This window comes from Schistocerca gregaria, chromosome X (genome assembly GCF_023897955.1).
Source record: "Schistocerca gregaria isolate iqSchGreg1 chromosome X, iqSchGreg1.2, whole genome shotgun sequence".
Lineage (NCBI taxonomy): Eukaryota > Metazoa > Arthropoda > Insecta > Orthoptera > Acrididae > Schistocerca > Schistocerca gregaria.
Window position 1 is genome coordinate 142,643,788 of NC_064931.1, and position 23,491 is coordinate 142,667,278.

The following is a 23,491-nucleotide window of genomic DNA, read 5'->3' on the forward strand; positions in this document are numbered from 1 at the left end:
GTCCGGAGCAAGTATGGTGGGTCTGACACACCGGTGTCAATGTGTTGTTTTTTTCCATTTCCAGGAGTGTATATGGCAGACTGCCCTTATGAAGCCGGTTCAGTCATGCTTCGGGATGGAGTCATGTGTGACCACAGGCCTCCCTTTTTGCCAACATATGGGAGGATGACTGTTGTGAAATATCAGGATGACATTCTTGCATACACCATGGCCCCATTTGGTGAACGTACTGGAGTGGGATTCACATTGATAGGGGACAATGCACACTACCATCATAATCTTGTGAACATCTTCCTAGTGGAGCATAGAATCAATTGGATGGAATGACCTCCACATTCTCCATATCTCAATTGCAATTAGAATGCATGCACCATGCTAAAATGAGCAGTTTGCAGTCATCCTGTCCCACCAAAAACCTTACAGGGCATCATAGAGGCCATTGTGGAGGAATGGGATTAAAGGTGTCTAATTACGAGGAAAGCCAATTGGTTCATAAATAATGTATTATGCAAGATAACAGAAAAAACACTAATGCTTGTGGTATAATCTTTTATGAGGTTTTGTTTTTATTTATTTTTTCCTTGTGTTTATTAAGTGGAACTCTTTATGTTTGTTTTCTCATGACTGTACCCAAGAGAATAAAATCGGTTTTGTTCTCTGTTGTGTCCAGTATTGTCAATAAACAAAAATGCAAGATTTATTTTGACCACTGTAGGTAACCTTGGGGATCATGTCCAACCCCACAAGCAGCTTGTTTTCCCCTGGCACGATGCCATCTGCCAGCAGGCCAATGCTACATGTCACACAGCTCACAGTGTACATGCCTGATTTGAAGAGCACCAAGATGAGTTTACTGTGCCCCCATAGCCAACAAACTCACTAGATTTAAGCCCAACTGAGAATCTGTTGGACCACCTTGATCTGACCATGGATCGTCAGTCGAGAAACCTAGAGCAGCTGACCACAGCAATGGAGTCAGCATGGTTCCACATCTCTGTCAGTTCCTTCCAGAACCTCACTGACACTAACTGCACCTCTCGCTGGGGGTCGCAAAGCAAAAGGCAGTTATTTGAGCTTTTGACTGAAAATTTCTTTATCATAAACATACTTTTTTCTACCTGTCAAAGCCCTCAAGTCACAAAACTGACTAGATAGCTCTAATAAATGCATTTTTTAAAGATCCTTTGCTGTACTGAGACAGATGGTTCATTAAATGCAAAGTACCAGAAGAATGAAGTACGCGATTTGTTAATCAACAACAAATTCTGAGCAACCCAAGTAGATCTAAAGACAGACTGATACGATACACAGATATATGACTGAACTTTTACACAGCTGTATTTGGAGTGATGCAGTGACCAGGAAGCATAGGCTGTTGACAAATGGCATCACATTGTGTTTAGTGACAAATTACATCTATATACTACTCCAAATGACCATCATCAGTGCGTATGGTGACAAACTGGCAAGAGATTCCAGTCTTACAGTGTTTTGAGGAGGTACCGTGGTGTTACTACTGGTATCATGGAATGGAAAGCCAGCAGATGTGACTTCAGGTCATGGTTCCTAGTGATTAAGGAATCTGACAACACAATGGCATATCATGGACATCCTGCATCCCCAAGTGTTACCTCTCATGCAACAGTTTTGTGGTGACTTTTTTCCAACAGGCTTGTCCACACATGGCACTTTTCTCTACAGACTGTCTGCAGTATTTTGAGGGACTCCCATGGCCATTAAGATCCCCCAACACCTGCCTCTGTTAAAACATGTAGAACCAGTTCAGATATTGACTCCATCCCATTGCCAATATCCAGTATCTCGAGGACCAGTTACAACACTTGTTGGCCAGCTTCCCTCAGGAGAGGGAACTGAATAAAGACATGCATCAAGGTCAGATGTAGTGGAATATCATTGACATATGGGATCATACTGACACCACCTTTGATTCAACTCTAGTTCTTAATCACTGAAATAACATTACATACCATCTCAACCTATTAAGTTTAGAGGTATTTATTTCAAAATCTGAGTGTCATTTTTCCATTTATATGAAACCTGCATACACTTAACATTCACCATTAGCTCAACTGCCTTCAGCCAGTTCGAGTGCAATGATGTCTCATTAGGGCAACATTCACACTGAGTGGAATATTTGACTTTGACAGTTTGTTAACGACACCTATGTCTGTTTACATTTTGAACACGCCATGCAGTGTCTCAGTCTGTGGGTGAACTTTTATCACATTTTAGCCCATATGGATAGTCATTTCAGTAGATTTGGGTGCATTTTGTATAAATTCTAAAACTATTAAATTTTCCTTTTCTTGCTAATATTTTTCTTTCTTAACAGTGAATATTCTGTGTTCACGGCAACATTAAAGTTTTGGGCAGTGATTTAACAATGACACTATATTGATGATGGTCGAAGTAGAGAGGATATAAAATGTAGACTGGCAATGGCAAGGAAAGCATTTCTGAGGAAGAGAAATTTGTTAACATCGAGTACAGATTTAAATGTCAGGAAGTCCTTTCTGAAAGTATTTGAATGGAGTGTAGCCACGTACGGAAGTGAAACATGGACAATAAAAAGTTTGGACAAGAAGAGAATAGAAGCTTTCGCAATGTGGTGGTACAGAAGAATGCTGAAGATTAGATGGGTAGATCACATAACTAATGAGGTGGTATTGAATAGAATTGGGGAGAGAAGGGATTGGTTGGTAGGACATGTTCTGAAGCATCAAGGGATCACTAATTGCATTGGAGGGCAGTGTGGAGGGTAAAAATTGTAGAGGGAGACCAAGAGATCAATAAACTAAGCAGATTCAGAAGAACGTAGCTTGCAGTAAGTACTGGGAGATGAAGCTTGCGCAGGATAGAGTAGCATGGAGAGCTGCATCAGACCAGTCTCAGGACTGAAGACAACAACAACACTATATGAGCAACTGTCAAATTTTGTAACACATGAGTTGGTGGACATACTAAAAGTAAGTTCCACTTTCACCTTGAAATTCTTATCACAAAAAGGAAAAAAAAATTGAAAAGAAAAGAAGGGAAAAAACCATTTGATAGATACATCACACCTTCATCCAACAGCACACTTCTCTCCATGTACAACCCAATATCACCAACACCCCCCCCCCCCCCAAAAAAAAAAAGACCTAAATGCAACATTGTGCACACAAACCACAGAAAGGTAACTATGAAGGATACTAGTTCCGTATGTAAAATCAGTGACTTCAGTCCATGCAGTGTGCTCTCCTTTGTACTCCACCACACAAAAGAGAGGTTTGTAACCTTTTAAAAACATATAATGCAATGCTGTGAGTGTGGCTAGGCCTGATGTTTTGGAAGGTCTTCAGTTATGGATTATGCTATTCTCATTAGCTTTTGTAGCAAAGTGTCTTATGTTTGTGTAACAAAGGACCACCACCTGTCATGAGGGGACAGTATATAGGTATTAGACACACTTTCAAGTAAATACTTCAACAAACTGCAGTTAAAATTTATGTATTTCTTTCTTTATTGTACAATTGAAAACAAAATTATGGAAATAATTTGTAAATAAAGAGTACCAAATTCAATATATGCATAATTGTTGTCCAGCAAGATCATTTGCATGCAAAAATTCCATTAGGAAAGCACTAGGAAACTTCAAATTACAATAAAATATATTTTCAATACCACCATATATTTTTGAAGTATATAAATGCTGCTGTGCTAAAAAAAAAAAATCAAATCCCTGTTTTTACTACTCAGATATGAAACGCATTATTTTACAGCAGAGGATGAAATGCTGATACAATTACTGGAAACATCCAGTGACTCTTACGAAAATGATAGTTTATGGCAGTAAATGGGTAACAGGGAGTGGTGCACAATTTCTGGATGAGATAGACAGGTTACTTTTTAATATACCATCTGACACAGTCAGCACCGTCATCCAGTCACTGTACATACTTGTCCATCACCAGCTGACTCACAGAAGGCTGGTACAAAAACTGTCATGTTATAATTTACAAAGCTACATATCCCTTCAATAGAAATTCTAAATTCTGATATTTCAGTATAAGAAAACATACATTTTCAGACAATACATTATACACCAAAGAATGAAAGTTTCACAATGAAATTTGAAAATGAATTGACAGAATACAATATTTGTAGCTAAAGATGCAAATGAAGATAATGCAACCTTTACAAGGGAATGGAAGTCTAAAAATGCTGTCCCTGCTCCCCCTCCCAGTACTGAAATGAAGGATTTTCCTTCAAAATTCCCATTTGTAGTAACGAGCTATGTTATGACTATATTCTGTAACTATGTATTCTACACAGTGTCTAATGCAGAAACGTTTTCACATAAAATAATAAGCATCAACACTTAAATGACTTAAGCTGTAAAAGTAATAAACAGCTACAACAATGCACACCTCAATATCGAAAAGTCAACCAAAACTGATATTTAAAAAAAAGTAAGACTTTTACTTAAAAATGAACTATAATGAACAGTTTTTAATAATTTTGCTCACTGTTTTTGGTGCATGATATGCTTAACAAAAAAACTAAATTTTACTAACTAGAGAAATTTTAACTAAGATACTAAACACTGTAAGTTTACATTGGATTTTATCAGGAAGTAACCACATAAATCTTTTTCTGAGAATAAATTCAAGAAATCACACTCCATGCAAAAGCACCTTCCAGAGGTACAGCTTTTGAGGAGAGGATCATGAAATAAAACATTTTGTGCTTTCCAAACAACAGCACACATGCTAAAGATGACAGGTGATTATGACTCAATTTACAATCTGTATGACACTAGTCAACACCAGATTGATTTAACATTACATAAAAATAGAAAGGAATAAAATGTCTTTCAGTACAATGAAAAACTTGTTAAATGTTAATGATTACTTTACTACACAAAGGCACATAAACTAATAAATTCTACAATACTTGTGTGTACAGGCACTTTTTGAAGCTGGGAAGCACCACCCAGCTATAAAGGTAATGAAGTGGTAACACGTTTGCTCGTATCTTTTATGAAATTTTTCAAGAAGATAGAAACAAAGCTCGTGTAATTTTTGGAGTAATATGATCACATATTCTCCTTAAAAAATATGCAGCCTCTAAAAAGGGAGACCATATTCAATGATACTGTCAAAGTCAGTAATTAGTACTAATAAATATATCTTATGGCATGTGCAATATGGCAACGAAGATATAAAAATCTGAAGCCTTACAACACGGCATAGAAAACAGCTGGTAAAAAACCACCATAACAATTCTTAGTCACTCTGTCAATACTGAAGGCAACCTCATGAGAAACAGTTCAGAAGGCACAAGTTTCACTTTTAATGAGACACCACTGATTATGACGTACAAAATATAAAAGAGGAAATCTCACATTGGGATCTCATTGAGACTGAGATGGTTTCAATAGCAGTCGATATCTTGCCCCATTTTGATCTGTAAAGAACCAAAACAAAAATGTAGATACTTTGTTAACTTCAGGCAACAAATATTTTTTGCAAATCATTTATGAAACATTGACACAAATTTTACTGCTACATAATATTCACAGATACAAGCAAGCACATACTAAATCTTATAACCATGCTTCAAACTAAGAACAGTACCTCTCTCAGAAGTATATATCTCAATGTATAGTCTACAAGCCACCTAACAGTGTGTGATGGAGAGTAGTTGGGGTTCCACAATCATTTCCCCCTTTTCTGTTTCATTCACAAACTGGATCTGGGAAGGATGACTGTCAGTAATACTCTCTATGGTTTATAGTATCTTTGATTTTACTGTTATGGTCCTTTTTGAAAGATATATGTGCAAGTGAAGAATACGTTACTCGATTCTTCTTGGAACATACATTCCCAGAATTTTAAATAAACCTCTCTGCAATGCACCACTCTCCTCACATATAGTTTACCAATGGAAATGGATGAGCATCTCAGTAAGGCTTTTTCAGTTACTGAAAAAATGTCTGATGAAACATGTAGCTCTTATTTGGGTCTTGTCTATCTCCTCTATTGATCCTGTCAGATGCTGAAGACCTTGCTGTCATGCACCCAAAAAACTATCATCATCATCATCTGATGGTATCTGGTGAGTGGTCCAGACTTTATAGCACCACAACAGTCAACTGAACAAAAGCTTTGCAAGCTCTCTCTTTCATATGTTAACAACATTTACTTGAGCAGTCTTCTAGTGAATCTTTCTGAAGTCTGTTTTCCTACAATTAGTTTTGTACAGTTGTTCCACTTTAAATCATTCCACACATGTCCTACTAATGTTTTACAGCTGTGACTGATTATCAATTGTGTCATGTAACACTGATGTGTTTTTCAACCTATTTCTGCAAAATATATTACATTTGTTCATATTAAAGGTCAACACTGAAGCCCTATAGCTAGTGTATCATCCATGGAGTGTCTTATTTTCCTGCGGTTTTTTGCTGCTGTTATTTCCTCCACATGAAAAATGTGATTCCTACATATATAGTTTGAAAATCAGTGACCTTACTGTTTGTTCTTGATCTCCGTGCATGTCTTCTCAGTTACTCCATGTTAAGTACACTAAAATGGCTGACTACAAACTATCATATTGTACTATAAGAGATCGTTTGGCATGACAAATCTAATTATGATCTGTTAAAATACTTAGCAAATTGTGATTTTTATACCAGTTGTCAGAATTTCACTTTGATATTATGTTGTATTATTTTGAGTGCGGTTTTACATCACAAAAATTAATTCTAGGAATGAGCTACATTTTATGGTACTACACAAAACTGTTTGTGTGAATAAAATACTCACCATGCAATATTTCAATGTTGAAAAGAGCTTCATCTTTCAGATTTCGGATAACTTCATCTGTCATCTGGATATGAATACCATTAGGACCCTGCATATACAAGTCATGTATCTGATCACCAGATACTCCAAGCATAGTTGCTAATTTCTGGGCCATCTCACCACACGAAAAATTATCAAGATACAAAGCATGATAAACTGTGTTCTGGCCCACACAGAGATACACTGTCAGGCAGGGTGCAATGGATCTGAAAAAAGAATAGTAGTTAAAGATCCAGTTTTACCCATTACATGATGCAACACAATAAACAAAGCTTTTCAAAATGAACCAGATGATGTGAGAAACTATATCTAACACAAGGAGTTTAGTTTTATTTTGAAGAAAACTGGTAGTGTCAAGGTTTCCAAAATCCAACCAATACATGCCCAAAAAAAATGCAACAGTTCACATGAAGAACATATTAGGCAAACGAAATTTTTACTCTTCTGCAGAGTGCACTATGGTATGAAACTTCCTGGCAGAGTAAAACTGTGTGCCAGACCAAGAACGGATCCTTTCTTCCACGAGCACTAGTCTTGCAAGTTTTGTAGCAGAGCTTCTGCAAAATTTGGAAGGTAGGAGGCAAGGTACTGGCAGCAGTAAAGCTGAGAGGACAGGTTGTGAGTCGTGCTTGGTAGCTCACTTGGTAGAGCACTTGCTTGTGAAAGGCAAAGGTCTCACGTTTGAGTCTCAGTCCGGCACGCAGTTTTAATCTGCCAGTAAGATCCATATTAGGAGAAGGTGTTGAGCAATCGTTGAAAGCAAAGTAACTGCTACTCCCTTAAAAGGGAAAAAAGAGCAAGTACAGCTGTTGTTCTACACCCAACATTCATTGAATTCAATTGCTAAAGGATACTACAATACAAATTTCCAAATGTCAAGGCCCAGTACTTGTAAGGGAAACATTCACACATTTTACCACAGGTCATAGTTTCTTGACATGGCCTTACATGTATTGTTATATTTATCCATTCATTGTACTATAGGGCACTGTTTGTACAGGGGTTGGGAGAGGGGATCACACACACACACACACACACACACACACACACACACACACACGTGAGGTGGACATTTCACATCACACCTTTTAAGCATATTTCTTACCACCAAAATACAAAGTAAGACATTACATGAGACCATCAACACATTTAACAAGAACCACATGTTGGTAACATCTACCAAAAAGTGATCGTGGTAATTAAGTTGTCAGAGTAAAAGCTAATTTTGAGCAACCAAGGACTTACCAATGAGATGATTTTGTTCTGATCATGGAAAAAACTGCTTTGTTTCTAAGATGATGATAACCTGTATGTACTAGCAGTCAGAATGAAAGTGAACCACACTTATGGCGGGAAAAACCCCTGTGAATTCTGGTTAAATATGTAGAAAATTAGCTAATAAAGCTTTTGGATAGTCCTTTAAACTTGAGCGTTCACAAATGTAGAAATTCATACTGTCAACTTCTACATCAATCACATCTCAGAAAAGGAGCAGCCAGACCGATTTTCATGTCATCCCTACCACTTACAGCAAATCTACTGGTGACCTTCCAATCATTCTGTCACTATAATCAAGGCATCATATTTCAGATGAAACCACTAAGTATTTTGGTGTAACAATTGAGTACTGGTTTTCTGGTCTTTCGATAACACTTGGCTAATGTCATGGTCTTGGCCATCTGATACTATCCTCCCACTGACTGTCTCCAACATGAACAATGATATGTTGTCAACATTTACTCCATACTCCACAAAAGAGCACTGTGTGCATAACCCTTAATAAACATTATCCTGTCATGTTTTAACTATTCCTGAATGTGATATGTGATGTAAGGGGAGCAATTGTCTGCCCGTGTGCCTTGTACTCAATTGGACAATGGAAGGATGCCTCTGAAAGTTTATTGTTAGTGGACTGATTACAGCATTCTTAACAACTGCCATGACGAACATGAATCCCACTGAGAATTGTAAATCTGGGATGGAATAACAGTTATATGAAACAGGATAGATTGCTATTCATCACGAAGGATGCACTGAACAGAAGACACACATTTATGTTCAATATGTGTTTGCTGCTAAATGCCTCCTGTATGTAGTGAATAGCAATATACCCAATTTCATATGATTGAAAGGTGTTTCAAGTTATCCAACATGCCATAGAAAAACAGTTCACTGTCCAAATAAATCAAAGCATAACCAGTCCCATTTGAAAATTAGCTCAGTATACGAGGGTAATCCCAAAAGTAAGGTCTCCTATTTTTTGTAAGTACATACACCTGTTTATTTCCACAATGGTTTTCATCAGTGTACAGCTTGAACATTTAGCTATTTTTTGACATAATCACCATTTCTGTCGATGCATTTTTGTAGACGCTTTGAAAGTTTTTGTATGCCCATGTCATACTAGCTCGCTGTAGTGCTGTTTCACCTCATCGTCAGAGCTGAATCGCTTTCCGGCCAAATGTTCTTTTAACCTGGGGAACAGGTGCTAATCACTGGGTGCCAAGCCAGGACTATAGGGTGGGTGGGTGGGTGGGTGGGTGGGTGGGTGATTATGTTCCACTGAAACTGTTGCAGGAGAGAAACGGTTTGCCGAGCGATGTGTGGGCAAGCGTTGTCATGGAGAATGTGTATGCCCTTGCTCAACATTCCTCCTCCTCCTCCTCCTCCTCCAGTTAAGAATTGCCTGTTTGAGTTTTTTCAGATTCTCACAGTACCTGTCAGTGTTCATTCTGGTCCCAGCGATTCAGCTCTGACAACAAGGAGAAAGAAGAGTTCATTACTTTCTAAACAGCATGGCAGCGAGCTGGTATGACATGGGCACACAAAAACTGCCACAGCGTCTACAAAAATGCATCGACAGAAATGGTGATTATGTTGAAAAATAGCTAAATGTTCAAGCTGTAAACTGATGTAAACCACTAGAAATAAACAGGTCTACGTACTTATAAAAAAATAGAACACCTTACTTTTGGGATTACCCTCGTATCATGTATGATGCTCTTAAGTAGACAAATGATGTCTGCACTCTTGCTAACATTATTGTATCCACAAAAAAGATATATTTCCCCAATTATACAGGAATGGAATGACTGTTGTTGTTGGTGATTGGTAGCCTTGCCTGATAATCACATTGTCGGAACAGGTTGGTATTCACATGCCTGCAAATAAATGTCATAACAAACACTCTGCAACTACTGCTGCAATAAGATGAGGTAGTGCAGACAATACTACATTATGAGAATGTTCCTGAGGCATTCTTTAGGAAAACTAATATACGCATAGTGTATTTTTTTACTGGTTTGGCCATGACTCCATTCTAGGAGTTCACCAACCCTTACATAGTGAGTGTCTTTCCGCTCAATACAGTGGGTTCTTTCTGCAAGATAACACATTAAACAGCAACACGCATCTGTAACAATTGGAAGAGAACACTCATGACTCTAAAGGTACTTTCATGACCTCTAAATTCCTGAATTTTGATTAAATCTAATGTCTATGTAGTACCCCAAACATTATGTTAGCTGTATGAATACCCTGACATACAACTGTCAGCGGCTGTGGGAACCAATGGAGCAACATGACTACAGAGACCTGTCAGTATTTGAGTGTCTCACTTCCAGCTCATCCAGCAGATTGTACTTCAAATATGTCTTACTTCGGTGGTCAGATTACTGTGACTGAGTGGTGGAAGTACTGTTTGGCATACTTGCAAAAAAAATCATGAACAGGGTATCAATTAACTAAGACTTGCTCACATTTTATGCAGTCATCTGAAGTAATTGTAAATTTCAGAAGTTTTGAAGTATGCGGCTCAGACAAGTTAAAAACCAGGTGCAATGTATAGTCACACTGAGGCTTTTGATGCTGGGTCTGTTCACAGAAATGAATCAAATTAACCACATCAGGTTGGTGTTACAAGGGTATATCAGCTCATCATTGTAACAATGAGTGAAGTGAGTTTTCAATGTAGGTGTCACGACTATGTTATACATATCATTTCATGGCTATTGTGGAGCAGAATACCCTTTAAGTGCTTCATGTTCGGCACAAAAAAAATAGATGTGGTGGCCTGAGCATTTTTCGTGAACATGAACCAAGCCATTTTATAACACAAATTCAACCTTTAACTGAAATGAATATCTTGCTATTCAAAGTCACCAAATCCTGTGTTTTAATCTACCTCTTGAGAGTCTACCACACTACCACCCTCCCCCTCCCTCCAATTATCCCATTTTCTCTCAATTAGGTACATAATTTATACTGTTCAGTTACTTTGATCATATGTAAACTAAAATAAAAAGTGATAAGAAAGCACACAAAGAGTTCCATCCTATGAAAGAAACAATAAGTATCCTACTCCTATTTTGTTATAATTTCTAATTGTCATCTGACTGACTGGACAATATTTCAAAACTTAGTCTACCAATTTAAAATCACAAGTCAAAGGTAAATGAAATAACTGTATTTAATCTATGGGATTTAACAACTCAACCCGGGTATCCCAGACAGCATGGCTCTTGTTATTTTCCAGCACCTACCTAAGCTTCAAACCATGACTGACACGACATTATTACTATCATGCAGTTCACAAATAGAAGGTGGTGGTATTTCCCACTCCCCAAAGACATTTTGATTAATCAACTAATATAGCTAACCTTATGATCAGTATGCCAGGAAAGTCATCCAGACATAGAAACTGAGTGCTACCCAAGGTAAGCCAGGGAAGGGTGCTGTTTCTGCACTACATTATGTGAGACAAATTTAATTTAAAAAACTGATAATCCTACATTGCTGGTGGATTGTTTATAGTTCCTACACCAGTCACAGAAAAAATTTATATTACGCCTTGCCATCTGAACCACATTGTTGAAAGCCAAGTTGCACAGTCTACTACTTCAGGTGACAATATGTTGTAGCAAATTAGAATTATTCTTGATGAATCTATTGAAAAAAATGTTAATACGCAGTACTGTGAAAGTCAGTATGATACTAACATTGTATGAAAGAAATCTCAGACAAAAATGGTTAGCAAGAACTAAATATTAATCTGCCCTGCCTACGATAAATCTGAAATGCAACACACAGTAGACAGTAAACAAACACACTTATTTGCCTTTCAAAATCCTATTTAATGGAAAATACTGACCTACGCAATAGTTGAACTGTATGGCTTAAGCGGGTTGGGTTGTTTGGGGGGAGAAGACCAAATAGCGAGGTCAGTGGTCTATGGCTGAAACAACACTGATACTTATGATCTAAGTGACTGTTACAAAGGCTGATACAGATTATGTAGAAATCCTCCAGAAAAATCAAATTGAGTCAACATCTACTCCTAAATTTGTCTAGATGGCTCTGAGCACTATGGGACTTAACTTCTGAGGTCATAAGTCCCCTACAACTTAGAACTACTTAAACTTAACTAACCTAAGGACATCACACACATCCATGCCCGAGGCAGGATTCGAACCTGCAACCGTAGCGGTCGCGCAGTTCCAGACTGTAGTGCCTAGAACCGCTCTGACACCCCAGCTGGATAAATTTCTTTAGAACATTGATTAATATTTCTGGGCATGAACTGTCCCTTTTTCCAGACATTATACACCTATTAAATGTAACAACAACTTACAGCAATTGCTGGAACTTCCGTTAGCTCAGAAAAATTTTTTCTATGATATATAAATTGAAATAAAAGCCCAGAATCCTATATCAATCACATAAATTAGCACTGGTAGGTCACACATTAGCACAAATAATACTATCATATTACAATGCACTGAACTTTACAAACTATTCCAATATAAATAACAGTTCTGCAATTTGCTTCAAGTGAATTACACAAGCTTACATAATAAAAATATGTTGTGTGGATCATAAGGAAATCCACAACAAGACTGGCTAACTATTTTATAGGCAGAAGTTATAAGTGGAATTAAAGTTTGAGTGCTATGAAGATTAGAAAGCAGTTACGTGATAAATTCTTCACAGGCAGAGACAAATACTTTGTGGTATCACCAGTGAGCGCTCTGTCTCTTATCAACACCACGTCCCCCCAGCTGTTCTTTGCCTTGGCACTGATGGGCTATTCTCCACTCAAGGATACTTCTTTCTATTTTTATAATATACCCCGTGTGTGTCTTATGTCACCTGTAACTAACATTTGCATAGCTACATAGTCTTTCCATACCTGTGCTGACATGAAAACCAGAAATTAATGTTGTGCACTCCCTGAAACACCTGTTACAGTCAGATGTGGTAAAATGGTGCTATTCATTGGAGCATTACACATTTCACTGTTCCTTGCTACAGGGGATTCTCTTCCCCCACCCCCCGCCCACCCCCCCAAACCTCTGATTTCTTATGTCCGCATCACTTAACAGTTCTTGACATAGATTTTTATGGTTGTCAGTAAACACAGTGTCTGGTTTGCATGAACTTTCTCTGAATATGAAAGGCACATTATTTCCTAGTATGTTTTGGTAAGAAGCATTTGCACAACTATTATGCCAACATTATTTTTTTTAACCACTTTGAGTATAACAGAGAGTACAGGACTACTGGCTAAGATTCCGTATGGTAGATTGGTTCCAGACAAGCAGTATTCCCTTTCAACTAGAAGGCAGAAGCTCCCGAATCCTGACGAGTATTTGTTTATTTGAGCCAAAGTAGGCAATAACTATTGTGAGATTTAGACTGCAGGTGTTATAGACATTAAATGACCTTGAATGTGAAAAGTGTTTTATTTATGATCTTTAACCAAAAAATACTACATATTGATCTTTCCAAAAGCCGAGAAGCGATTCTTCTTGGTGTTGCAGCTTTCAGGGGCACTCTGGGAAGCTCATAGAACCACTAGGAGTCTATGTGGCCTTGAACATAGCGTCTGAAACGTGCTTTTCTTGCATCCCACTGGGCGTCGTTCTAGGGACTTTGCCTTGCCCACTGGGCATTCCAGTACATGATGCGACTTCCCCTGGACTTCGCAAATATGTTATATCCAAGCACCATAAAAAGTTGCTGTACCCGATTATGGGTTTCAGGAGAATAAACATATAAGTTCACCAGTCTCCTATTCACCCCTGCCCCTCCCCCCATGATGGAAACAGTGTACACCTTCTGTCTGCAGCTAGAGTACATTCCAAGTGCAAATATGATAAAAGTGTCCTAAATATTTGCTTGGTGTGTGTCAGAGGTCAGACGTGGGTATCAGCATAATGTTGACATAGTGAGATGTGGTAAACTGCTTGAAAATCACAAACTGGCCAGTACAATGACCCACGTTATTGATCTGTTGGTTGGATTTGAACCGGTGGCAGCATTCCTCTTGATCCCAGAATTCAATACTTTAAGGCAAACAGTCATCAACCCACAAAGTCATCAAGGCAGAAAATAACAAAAAGGATATCAGTCTTACAACTAGAATGAATAAAACATTTCACAGACTTACTTTGAATGAAGAGCATTGAACAATCTAATGCCATCAGGCACACCACAAATTTGTATCAGGTCATTTCTCGATAGGCGTAAAATATCTGCTCCAGAAAAATTAGCAAATGTATGCAGGTAAGATCCAAACCGGTTTGCCTGAAGCCACTGAGCTGCTTGTTGTGCAGTGGCCTCACTTGCCAAAGGTTCCTGATACACCTGTAAAAACAAATATAAATCAAACTTAGACTGCTTAACACCAAGTTTTGAACAAGTACTATCCACAAATGTCAGTTTTAAATATTGCAGCACTGACCTCTCAGTTCCCAATTGTATTTCTTTCTCCATTTGCTACAAACTGTCACGTTTTCACTTTTCTACGTGTCAACGGACAGTACTGGCACTGTATCTAGCCTAACGCACTTAATGTGTCTTCATTACTTATTCTTATGTATTCCCATTTGTAAATGAAGATAACACAGACTGCAATAAGTTACACTTGGCTTTCCACTTTTGACTTTTTCTGAAAATTCCAACACCTTAAACTGTTTTCCCCAAAAACACAACACAGCATGGTGCTACACTTGTTACATATTTTGCTTTGCCATGTACATTTACATGCTTCTGAACAGCATATTCACTTCCAGAAACATCTGAGAAGCTCTAAGAAATATGTTCTGAATTATTTCATTGCCAAATAAATGTTTAGACAACTCAAACATTTCAATTTACAATAGTATTTCTTTCTCTATTTGCTCTCTGTCATGTTTGCATTTTCCAAATGCCAAATTTTTCATTATCCAAACGCATTAAATCACAATTTTAATGAGCTTTTGTTGGGAGCTTGGCATTTTCACCCATATGGCAACTCTCCTATGGAACTACAGTAAAATTTTTAGAAACACTGCACAGAAGACATGCACTGCTTTCTTTTCTGACTATAGAGCAACTGATAATTTATGTGCGACTTTACAATATAAACAGATAAGTAACCAAGAATTATTCATGGAATTTTAAAAACTAAACTACTTTTAGTTTCCAGACACTGCAGCAACAATCCGAAATTTCAGAAGAAAGCAAAAATAAAAGCACTAGTATTGAAGGACCTTGTGCAGTCGTAAGCAGTTTTCAGACTTTTCTATGAGCCTGTCTGCTACTCAGTACCTCTTCTAATTAAAGAACAGCAATTAATCCTCATACACATTAACTGAGTCATCTATACAAAATAGAACAATTTTACATATACTACAAGTAAAGGAATTTTTCAGGTAAAGTAGCAGTGCTACACATTGCTGACAAATTGTCAAATTTCATACTCTTGAAAGAGTGGAAATCCATTTAAGTGAAACACATGAGCATGCTGCTAGTCGATAAATGTTTTCTTCCATAAACAGGAAAACATTGGATAAAATGGACTAACTTTAAATATATTTCTTGTAACCTGAATTACAGTGGGTAACGATTATGAATTGAGTATAAATACATTAAAATATGGCTTTTCAGTTGATTAAGAACAATACCTAAAGTCCAGTCATACTCTGTGATTTAATATGAAGCCTGGTGGACATCCCTACACTGCAAACAACTACCTACGACTGAAAACAGATTCTTGATTTTGCACCTCAGCAGAAACTTGCTTTTACACCAAAAAATGTACGCAACAAATGGATGCTATGAGGGTAAAAAAAGGACATGGACTGATAATCAACACAGAAAAAGAGCAGTTAACTTAATGGGTGTGCCATTACTTACTGGAACATCTGTAGGTATGGCTCCTTGATCTGGAAGTACTGTGTTTATCACTGGAACAGGAGGAATTGTGTTCAGTGGTTGTGAACTCCTTTCTTCTTTTGCAGCGACTGAAGTTGAGGGCACATTACTACCATTTGACGTACCAACAGTATGTCCAGAATTACCACTGGAAGAGAAATGATTACATTAAGAACAAAAGTTAACGTAACACACATACAAGTGAAACAGCCTGACCTTTATCTCTAGACTGTTTACAAACAATGAACAGAAACAATAGGGGAAAAAACACTATCACCACATGAATGATACCTATCGTAACAAATACATATGTATCACACAGCCTTTTGCAACAGATTAAAATAATATTACAATGAAACTCTACCACTTTACACAGTCATATGATAAAAATCAGTGTATCTCTTGGGTGAAAGTAGCTCTAGAATAATAACTAGACCCACACCTCAATCGGCGCCATAATAAAGAGGGGTATTTACCAACATGTTCTTCATCTATTGAAACATCAAACTCGTATCCCTGGCATCATTCCTTACATGGCACTGAAGAAACTATACATTGCCCACTTTGTTTTCTATCATGTCCCTTCCAACAACTTACATCACTGTCAAACTAGAAGCCCTCAAAAGTCAGATCTCAGATCACATGAACTGGAGTCAGATGACATATTCCAAAACACTTCAAAATAATGGTAAATAGCGACTTTTTTCTTTTACTCATTATTACTATCAGTACTGTATGCTTTGAAACAAAAAACTATTTTTTTGTTTCAACAATATTCTTGGAAGGGTTTCATAGTTGTATGTATCTACTAACTGCTTACTACTTCTATAATGTATGAATTCCCATGGAAATCCTACATAGATGCAATATAAAATACTACCTAAGTAATAATGGATGACATATCCGTTAGTATAAAATAATTTCTAGATGTGTGGGAAACTTTGCTTCCAAATTTAAATTAAATGGTTTCATAATATTCGTTGACAAAATTACCAAAGAATACATAACATAAACAGTAGCCTGAAGCGTTAGCTAAGTTCACATATTTCTGCTATCAGACATTACCACTGAAACAAGATATGCATATGGTCTGCAGTACAGAATGGTTCTTACACTAGGGTAATTGCTATTAAGCTGTAACTTACAGTGCTAGTGCTCGAAGAGTTCGTCTTACTGACGGTCTGTCTCGTGCCGTGTGTTTGCGACAGTTTATCAGCCGCTTAACTCTGTGTTCCCCTTGCGATCTTCTAAGTGTTACTGTCACACGTTTGCCAAGCAATGCCAGGTGTATACGACGTTCATGAGGTATACAAGACATTGAATGATAAAAACGTGCACTCACAACATAGTCCTCATGTGCCAGTGTAACTGTATGAACTAAGAGGAGCATTATGATCTTTTCTTTCTTTTTTTACTGTTACAAATACTTTACATTTGTACTATCAAGCAATGAGTTATTAAAAGGTAGACTCATTAAATTCAGGTGTAAGTCTCAATTAAATGTCCTGAAGGACATAAAGCAAGAGTGAGTTGAGTAAACAAGATTTTACTATCATCACGAAGAATGAAACTTAAACATCAACAACTCTAATCTCACAATTGCTTATTGGTGCATGGATTTTCCAGATCCAACACAAATTGTAAACAATTGACTCTCTAACCTCTCACCGTACAGAACCAATTCACGGCACAACTGCTCAGTGAAATAGCACAAATCTTCTTGGCCAGGATTCGGTTTTGAACCCGACAAATTTTAACCACTTTGTTGCGACGCACAGTAGCTGATTTTATGTCAGTCCTGCAGCAAACCTGTAACGCCTGCCCCCTTGTATTACACCGGAGGTAAACAAAGCGTTCTTGGGAGATATTAAGCTGGCAGCTGATGATGCCAACGAATTAAGGCAGAGTCCGTCCAATATCCACAACAGTAGATTTCGGGCAGCCTCTCCTCCCGCACAGGGCCCTCTTCTTTTTGTTGCCGGACGGATTAATTGCTCGTCAGCTAATGAAGTGATCCTGGCGAACAAATACGCTGCCCTTTTCGGCTCCAGCTCCGACACTGCTGTAATGTTCTGGGACTGGAACAACCATTCCCAAATCTTAACGTAGGGTCGCAGCTTTAAAACTCTGAAGCAACTTCTACAATGAATCTGCGAACAGTGTGAACGAGCGCCGACGCTCATTCGATGTTGCCACGGCTGCAACCACGAATGAATCACTTCAATGTTGAACGCACAACTTTACAAGCTGTTCTTATCTCCAGACTTCCCTGGAATCCAGAGAGTGCGACGCTGTTCGGATACATATACAACAACGAACCGACACTGGCAACGACTGCAGTAGGAGTGCGTGCAGAACCGTGCGCCAGCAGCTAAAATCAGCTTCCAACTGGCACAAACCAGTTGCGACGATGTTCCCTGTCGGCTCTGCCTTATTACGTGTTCGGCTAACTCCGCTTTCATTCGGCTTTCAAGGCTGAGCGCTCGTATCGTTGACGTCCTGTGGATTTCATTCGTCCTGCGTGCAACGGAGAGACAACAAAATAACGACACCGAGCTGATATACTATGAACTGTGCGAGATTAACGCGTTTCTTTATTCATTTGTTCTCTGTCACACCGATTAGCGTTGAAGACTGTGCTTATCAGCGAATAATATTAGATTCTTCTGTTTTAGTAATTCCAATGTCGTTGAGCTTTCGGCAGATATTTCGTCTCACGCTGACGTAACCTACTTTTGTTGTGAACATGAGAATGTGAACAAAATAAGCTCATATGTATCTCTTAACTTTTAACAATATTTGCATAACCTATATTAGTTTTACCCAACGATAGGTACTGAACTAAAATTCTCATTTGTTGACCTGATTCTTTAATTACATAATTCATGGAAGTAATGACAATAGAACGAAATGTTTCTACCAAGATTGTATTCTACTTTGGCGAACGAAGATGTTAACAGCAATGATTCTGAGACACACATCTAACTCATAAATATCCGTATAAGGGAGGTGTTTGTGAAACGAGTTTCAAATAGCATACCGATCGGCACGTCGAATAAGACAGCGCCGGGCAGCAAGGAAGTAGACCTTTAGCATCGATGTGCCACGATGTACTTCGGCGTTGAAAACGCTGTGCCACTCAGCTAAAACAAGGTAAGGTTAATGGACACTAATAACGGCGCTACGCAGCCCAGTGTCTTGAAAATCACGTTATGGCACACAAGCACCAATAGAAAAGAGGGGCGGCTCTATTTCCGAAACATTTAGTACTGCAAGCTATGCAGGATTCAGTACAAACACACAGTAAGAAGACACTGTTATGCCTCTTCCAAAAGAAGGAGCAGTACATCTTACGCGGCATCCACTGCACAGTCTTTGGTAGTTGAAGAATGTGTATCACTCTTTAGAACTTTTATCGTGTTGAATTTATACTAGTCTTGGTCACTCCCAGTGAACGTCCGGAACGCTTTCACACACTGTCAGTAGTCTCTCAGTACGGTACTTAACGTACGTCTGCTACGTTTGTATGTCGGAGCAACTGCACAATGAATTTTGCATAATTATTCGAATTCTTACACTTCCCTCTTAGACAAGTAGTTTTTCTGTAATCATGACTGTAACGTTTTCATGAATGAATTCGCGAATAAAAACTTCAATTAAGGCTCTCAATAGCAATTACTTCCCTTTTCATAGTATTGTAGTCCGTGAAGCTGTCAAGTAACTTGTGGCTGACTGTACCACTTTGTTGTTCGCATTAATTCTCAGAAAAGATGGGGGCATCAATTAAAACTTAAGGTTAAAATACAACAGGTGTTACACATAATAAACGTTTTAGTTTATGAACAGAGATAATGTTGGATATCAACTACTACAATATAATCTCCTTCTACAGCGTCATTAAAACCACAGTGTCGGAAAGAAAGGTTCCAGGTTCCTGAAAATCGCAGTCTTATGCCTAATAACACAGATCGCAGCGGTTAAGACACTGAATTCACTCGCTGGAGTAGCTGTGTTCAAATACCCTTTCAACCATACAGATCTGGTGTTTAAGTGGTTTTACTATATATAATCTAAGGCGAATGTGAACGTGGTTTCTTAGAAAATGTCATGGCCGAACTCCTTCTCCATCCATGACCAGCCCCATCTTGTGCTCCGCTTCAAATGACCTCGTGACCGACGAGACGTTAAGCCTTTTACGCTACCGCTGTTTGTAGAGAATAGAAGAACATCAAGCGTCAAAATAAAAACAAATTTTCTTAATCATGGAAGGTGGATTGCTTGTCGTATGTGGGCGCGACCGAGGGGACACACAGAAGACCAATACCGAGAAAGAGGAGGAGGAGGAGGAGGAGACTAAAACTGCCGGCACACCGACAGAAGACATGGTGAAACGGGAGTCGCTACGTGAAACGGAAGTTTTTAACATCTTGCAAAGCCTGTTACGTGAAGCACAAAGAAAAAGCTAAACTTTTTCCCAAGAAATGCTACCTTTCCGTCTCGGCGACTGTCTCTAGTTAATTTTAAAATACGGAAGCCAACCAGAACAATAAAAATAGTTTATCACAGTACTGCACATCCACTCTCCCTCATAATCAACAAGTCCTTTGATGAGGGATGTTTCGCAGATCTATTTATCGGACATGTCCGACGTAACACACACCACACTACGGCTAGTTGATGTAAAAGTTTCAGTGCGGATTCACAACCAATGTCCGAACGCCTGCGAGGATCACAGGTCATCCCCGTTTTCAAGAAGGGACGTCGAACAGATGTGCAGAACTATAGACCTATATCTCTAACGTCGCTCGGTTGTAGAATTTTGGTACACGTATTATATTCGAGTATAATGACTTTTCTGGAGACTAGAAATCTACTCTGTAGGAATCAGCATGGGTTTCGAAAAAGACGGTCGTGTGAAACCCAGCTAGCGCTATTCGTCCACAAGACTCAGAGGGACATAGACACGGGTTCACAGGTAGATGCCGTGTTTCTTGACCTCTGCAAGGCGTTCGATACAGTTCCCCACAGTCGTTTAATTAACAAAGTAAGAGCATATGGACTATCAGACCAATTGTGTGATTGGACTGAAGAATTCCTAGATAACAGAACGCAGCATATCATTCTCAATGGAGAGAAGTCTTCCGAAGTAAGAGTGATTTCATGTGTGCCACAGGGGAGTGTCGTAGGACCGTTGCTATTCACAATATACGTAAACGACTTTGCGGATGACATCGGAAGTTCACTGAGGTTTTTTGCGGATGATGCTGTCATTTAGCTACAAAATAGCAGGTCAGCAACTGGAAGCAGTTAATTCCATAAATTATCTGGGAGTAGGCATTAGGAATGATTTAAAATGGAATGATCATATAAAGTTGATCGTCGGTAAAGCAGATGCCAGACTGAGATTCATTGGAAGAATCCTAAGGAAATGCAATCCGAAAACAAAGGAGGTAGGTTACAGTACGCTTGTTCGCCCGCTGCTTGAATACTCCTCAGCAGTGTGGGATCCGTACCAGATAGGGTTGATAGAAGAGATAGAGAAGATCCAACGGAGAGCAGCGCGCTTCCTTACAGGATCATTTAGTAATCGCGAAAGCGTTACGGTGCTGATAGATAAACTCCAGTAGAAGACTCTACAGGAGAGACGCTCTGTAGCTCAGTACGGGCTTTTGTTGAACATACCTTCACCGAGGAGTCAAGCAGTATATTGCTCCCTCCTACGTACATCTCGCGAAGAGACCACGAGGATAAAATCAGGGAGATTAGAGCCTACACTGGGGCATACCGACAATCCTTTCCACGAACAATACGAGACTGGAATAGAAGTGAGAACCGATAGAGGTACTCAAGGTACCCTTCGCCACACACCGTCAGGTGACTTGCGGAGTATGGATGTAGATGTAGGTGTAAACTAACTTACGCTAAGTACAACACACACACCCATGCCCGAGGGAGGACTCGAACCTCCGACGGGGGGACCCGCGCGGACGGTGAAGAGGCGCCTCAGACCGATCGGCTACCCGGCGCGGCCGTGGTCGATATTCACCTCCATTATAATTACCTGAATTTGACATTATTTTGCAGGAAGTACTGTATAAGATTCCCTCGAAACCAATACAGGACCTTCATTTATCCATTCCGAGATGACTGGAAGCTGTTTTGATTGCCAGGAGGTTTCAAAATGGTTCAAATGGCTCTGAGCACTATGGGACTTAACTTCTAAGGTCATCAGTCCCCTAGAACTACTTAAACCTAACTTACCTAAGGACATTACACACATCCATGCCCGACGCAGGATTTGAACCTGCGACCGTAGCGGTCGCGCGGTTCCAGACTGTAGCGCCTAGAACCGTAAGGCCACTCCGACCGGCCAGTAGGTTTCCTACACCGTATTAGGCATGGCGATGTGTTGCGTTTTTGGTACTTTACTACTTTTGTCCAGCCCCTGTATCACAGTTTCGTACTATTATCCATTCTATGTATGTCTCTGTCTGCATTGTATGTCTTCTTGTGAAATGTCCTTGCAAGTACTAAATGAGTAAGATACGGCGGAGAATGCAAGAGTTAAATTAGGTGCGCCGATTTTAATTTTCTTTCTATAACGAAATTTCTTCCAGCTATGATCAGGTCAATCGCCAGCGTTTCCAAGAAATTAATGTGCCTTGGGGAGGCGAGTCATGCAATTTTTAACTCTAACCATTTAATTAGGTTTTGCGCAACGAGCCAACTATGTGCACAACAAGCATGTTTCGTAGTCGAATTTCCAACAACGTGTTACCGAACCGAGAATAATTTACCTAATGTCACGTGAGGCGCGCTGATTAGTCACATTCTGATACACATCAAAACGCGTTCAGCGTGAAGGCAAGTTTCTAGGAAGTTTCTTACAGCGTGACAACTATTGAACTATATGAAATGAAATCATCATAACCTCTGAACAATTTGTGTTAGGACGTTCAAAGCGCACGGTTGGCAGGGGGAGGGGCGTCTTGATTGGAATTAGTCTCCGCATTACGGTTTGATTTAGCGATGAAGCCCACTTTCATTTAGATGGGTTCATCAATAAGCAAAATTGGCATATTTAGGGAACTGAGAATCCGTATTTCACGATCGAGAAGTCTCTACACCTTCAATGGGCGGCTGCGTACTGTGCAGTGTACAGTCACGGAACAATCGGTGCGATATTCATTGACGGCTGGGTGACTACGGAACGGTACGTGAAGGTTTTGGAAGATGATTGCATCTCAATTATATAAAGTGACCCCGATTTCGACAAGATGTGGTTCATGCTCAAGACAGAGCTCGACCCCATCGAAGCAGGCGCGTGTTTGATGTCATGGAGGAGCACTTTGGGGACTATATTGAAAACAAGGTGTACAGAAATAACCCCAAAATTTCAGTTACGCGATAAGTCACACAAATCTGAG

The 23,491-nt window shown here is 39.1% G+C and overlaps 1 protein-coding gene across 8 annotated transcripts in view; it reads right to left on the reverse strand.

Annotated features, from left to right (window-relative positions):
• Nucleotides 1-3,494: 3,494 nt before the first annotated feature.
• Nucleotides 3,495-23,491, reverse strand: part of LOC126299478 (transcription factor CP2) — a 793,232-nt gene continuing 773,235 nt past the window's right edge. For all 8 annotated transcript variants that reach the window (XM_049991412.1, XM_049991416.1, XM_049991411.1 and 5 more), the window contains 4 exons: nt 16,047-16,212; nt 14,317-14,513; nt 6,831-7,075; nt 3,495-5,469 (listed from right to left, as the gene is read on the reverse strand). In XM_049991412.1, coding sequence (XP_049847369.1) covers nt 5,417-5,469; nt 6,831-7,075; nt 14,317-14,513; nt 16,047-16,212 — 661 coding nt within the window. In that variant the 3' untranslated portion in view covers nt 3,495-5,416. The remainder of the gene's footprint in view (nt 5,470-6,830; nt 7,076-14,316; nt 14,514-16,046; nt 16,213-23,491) is intronic.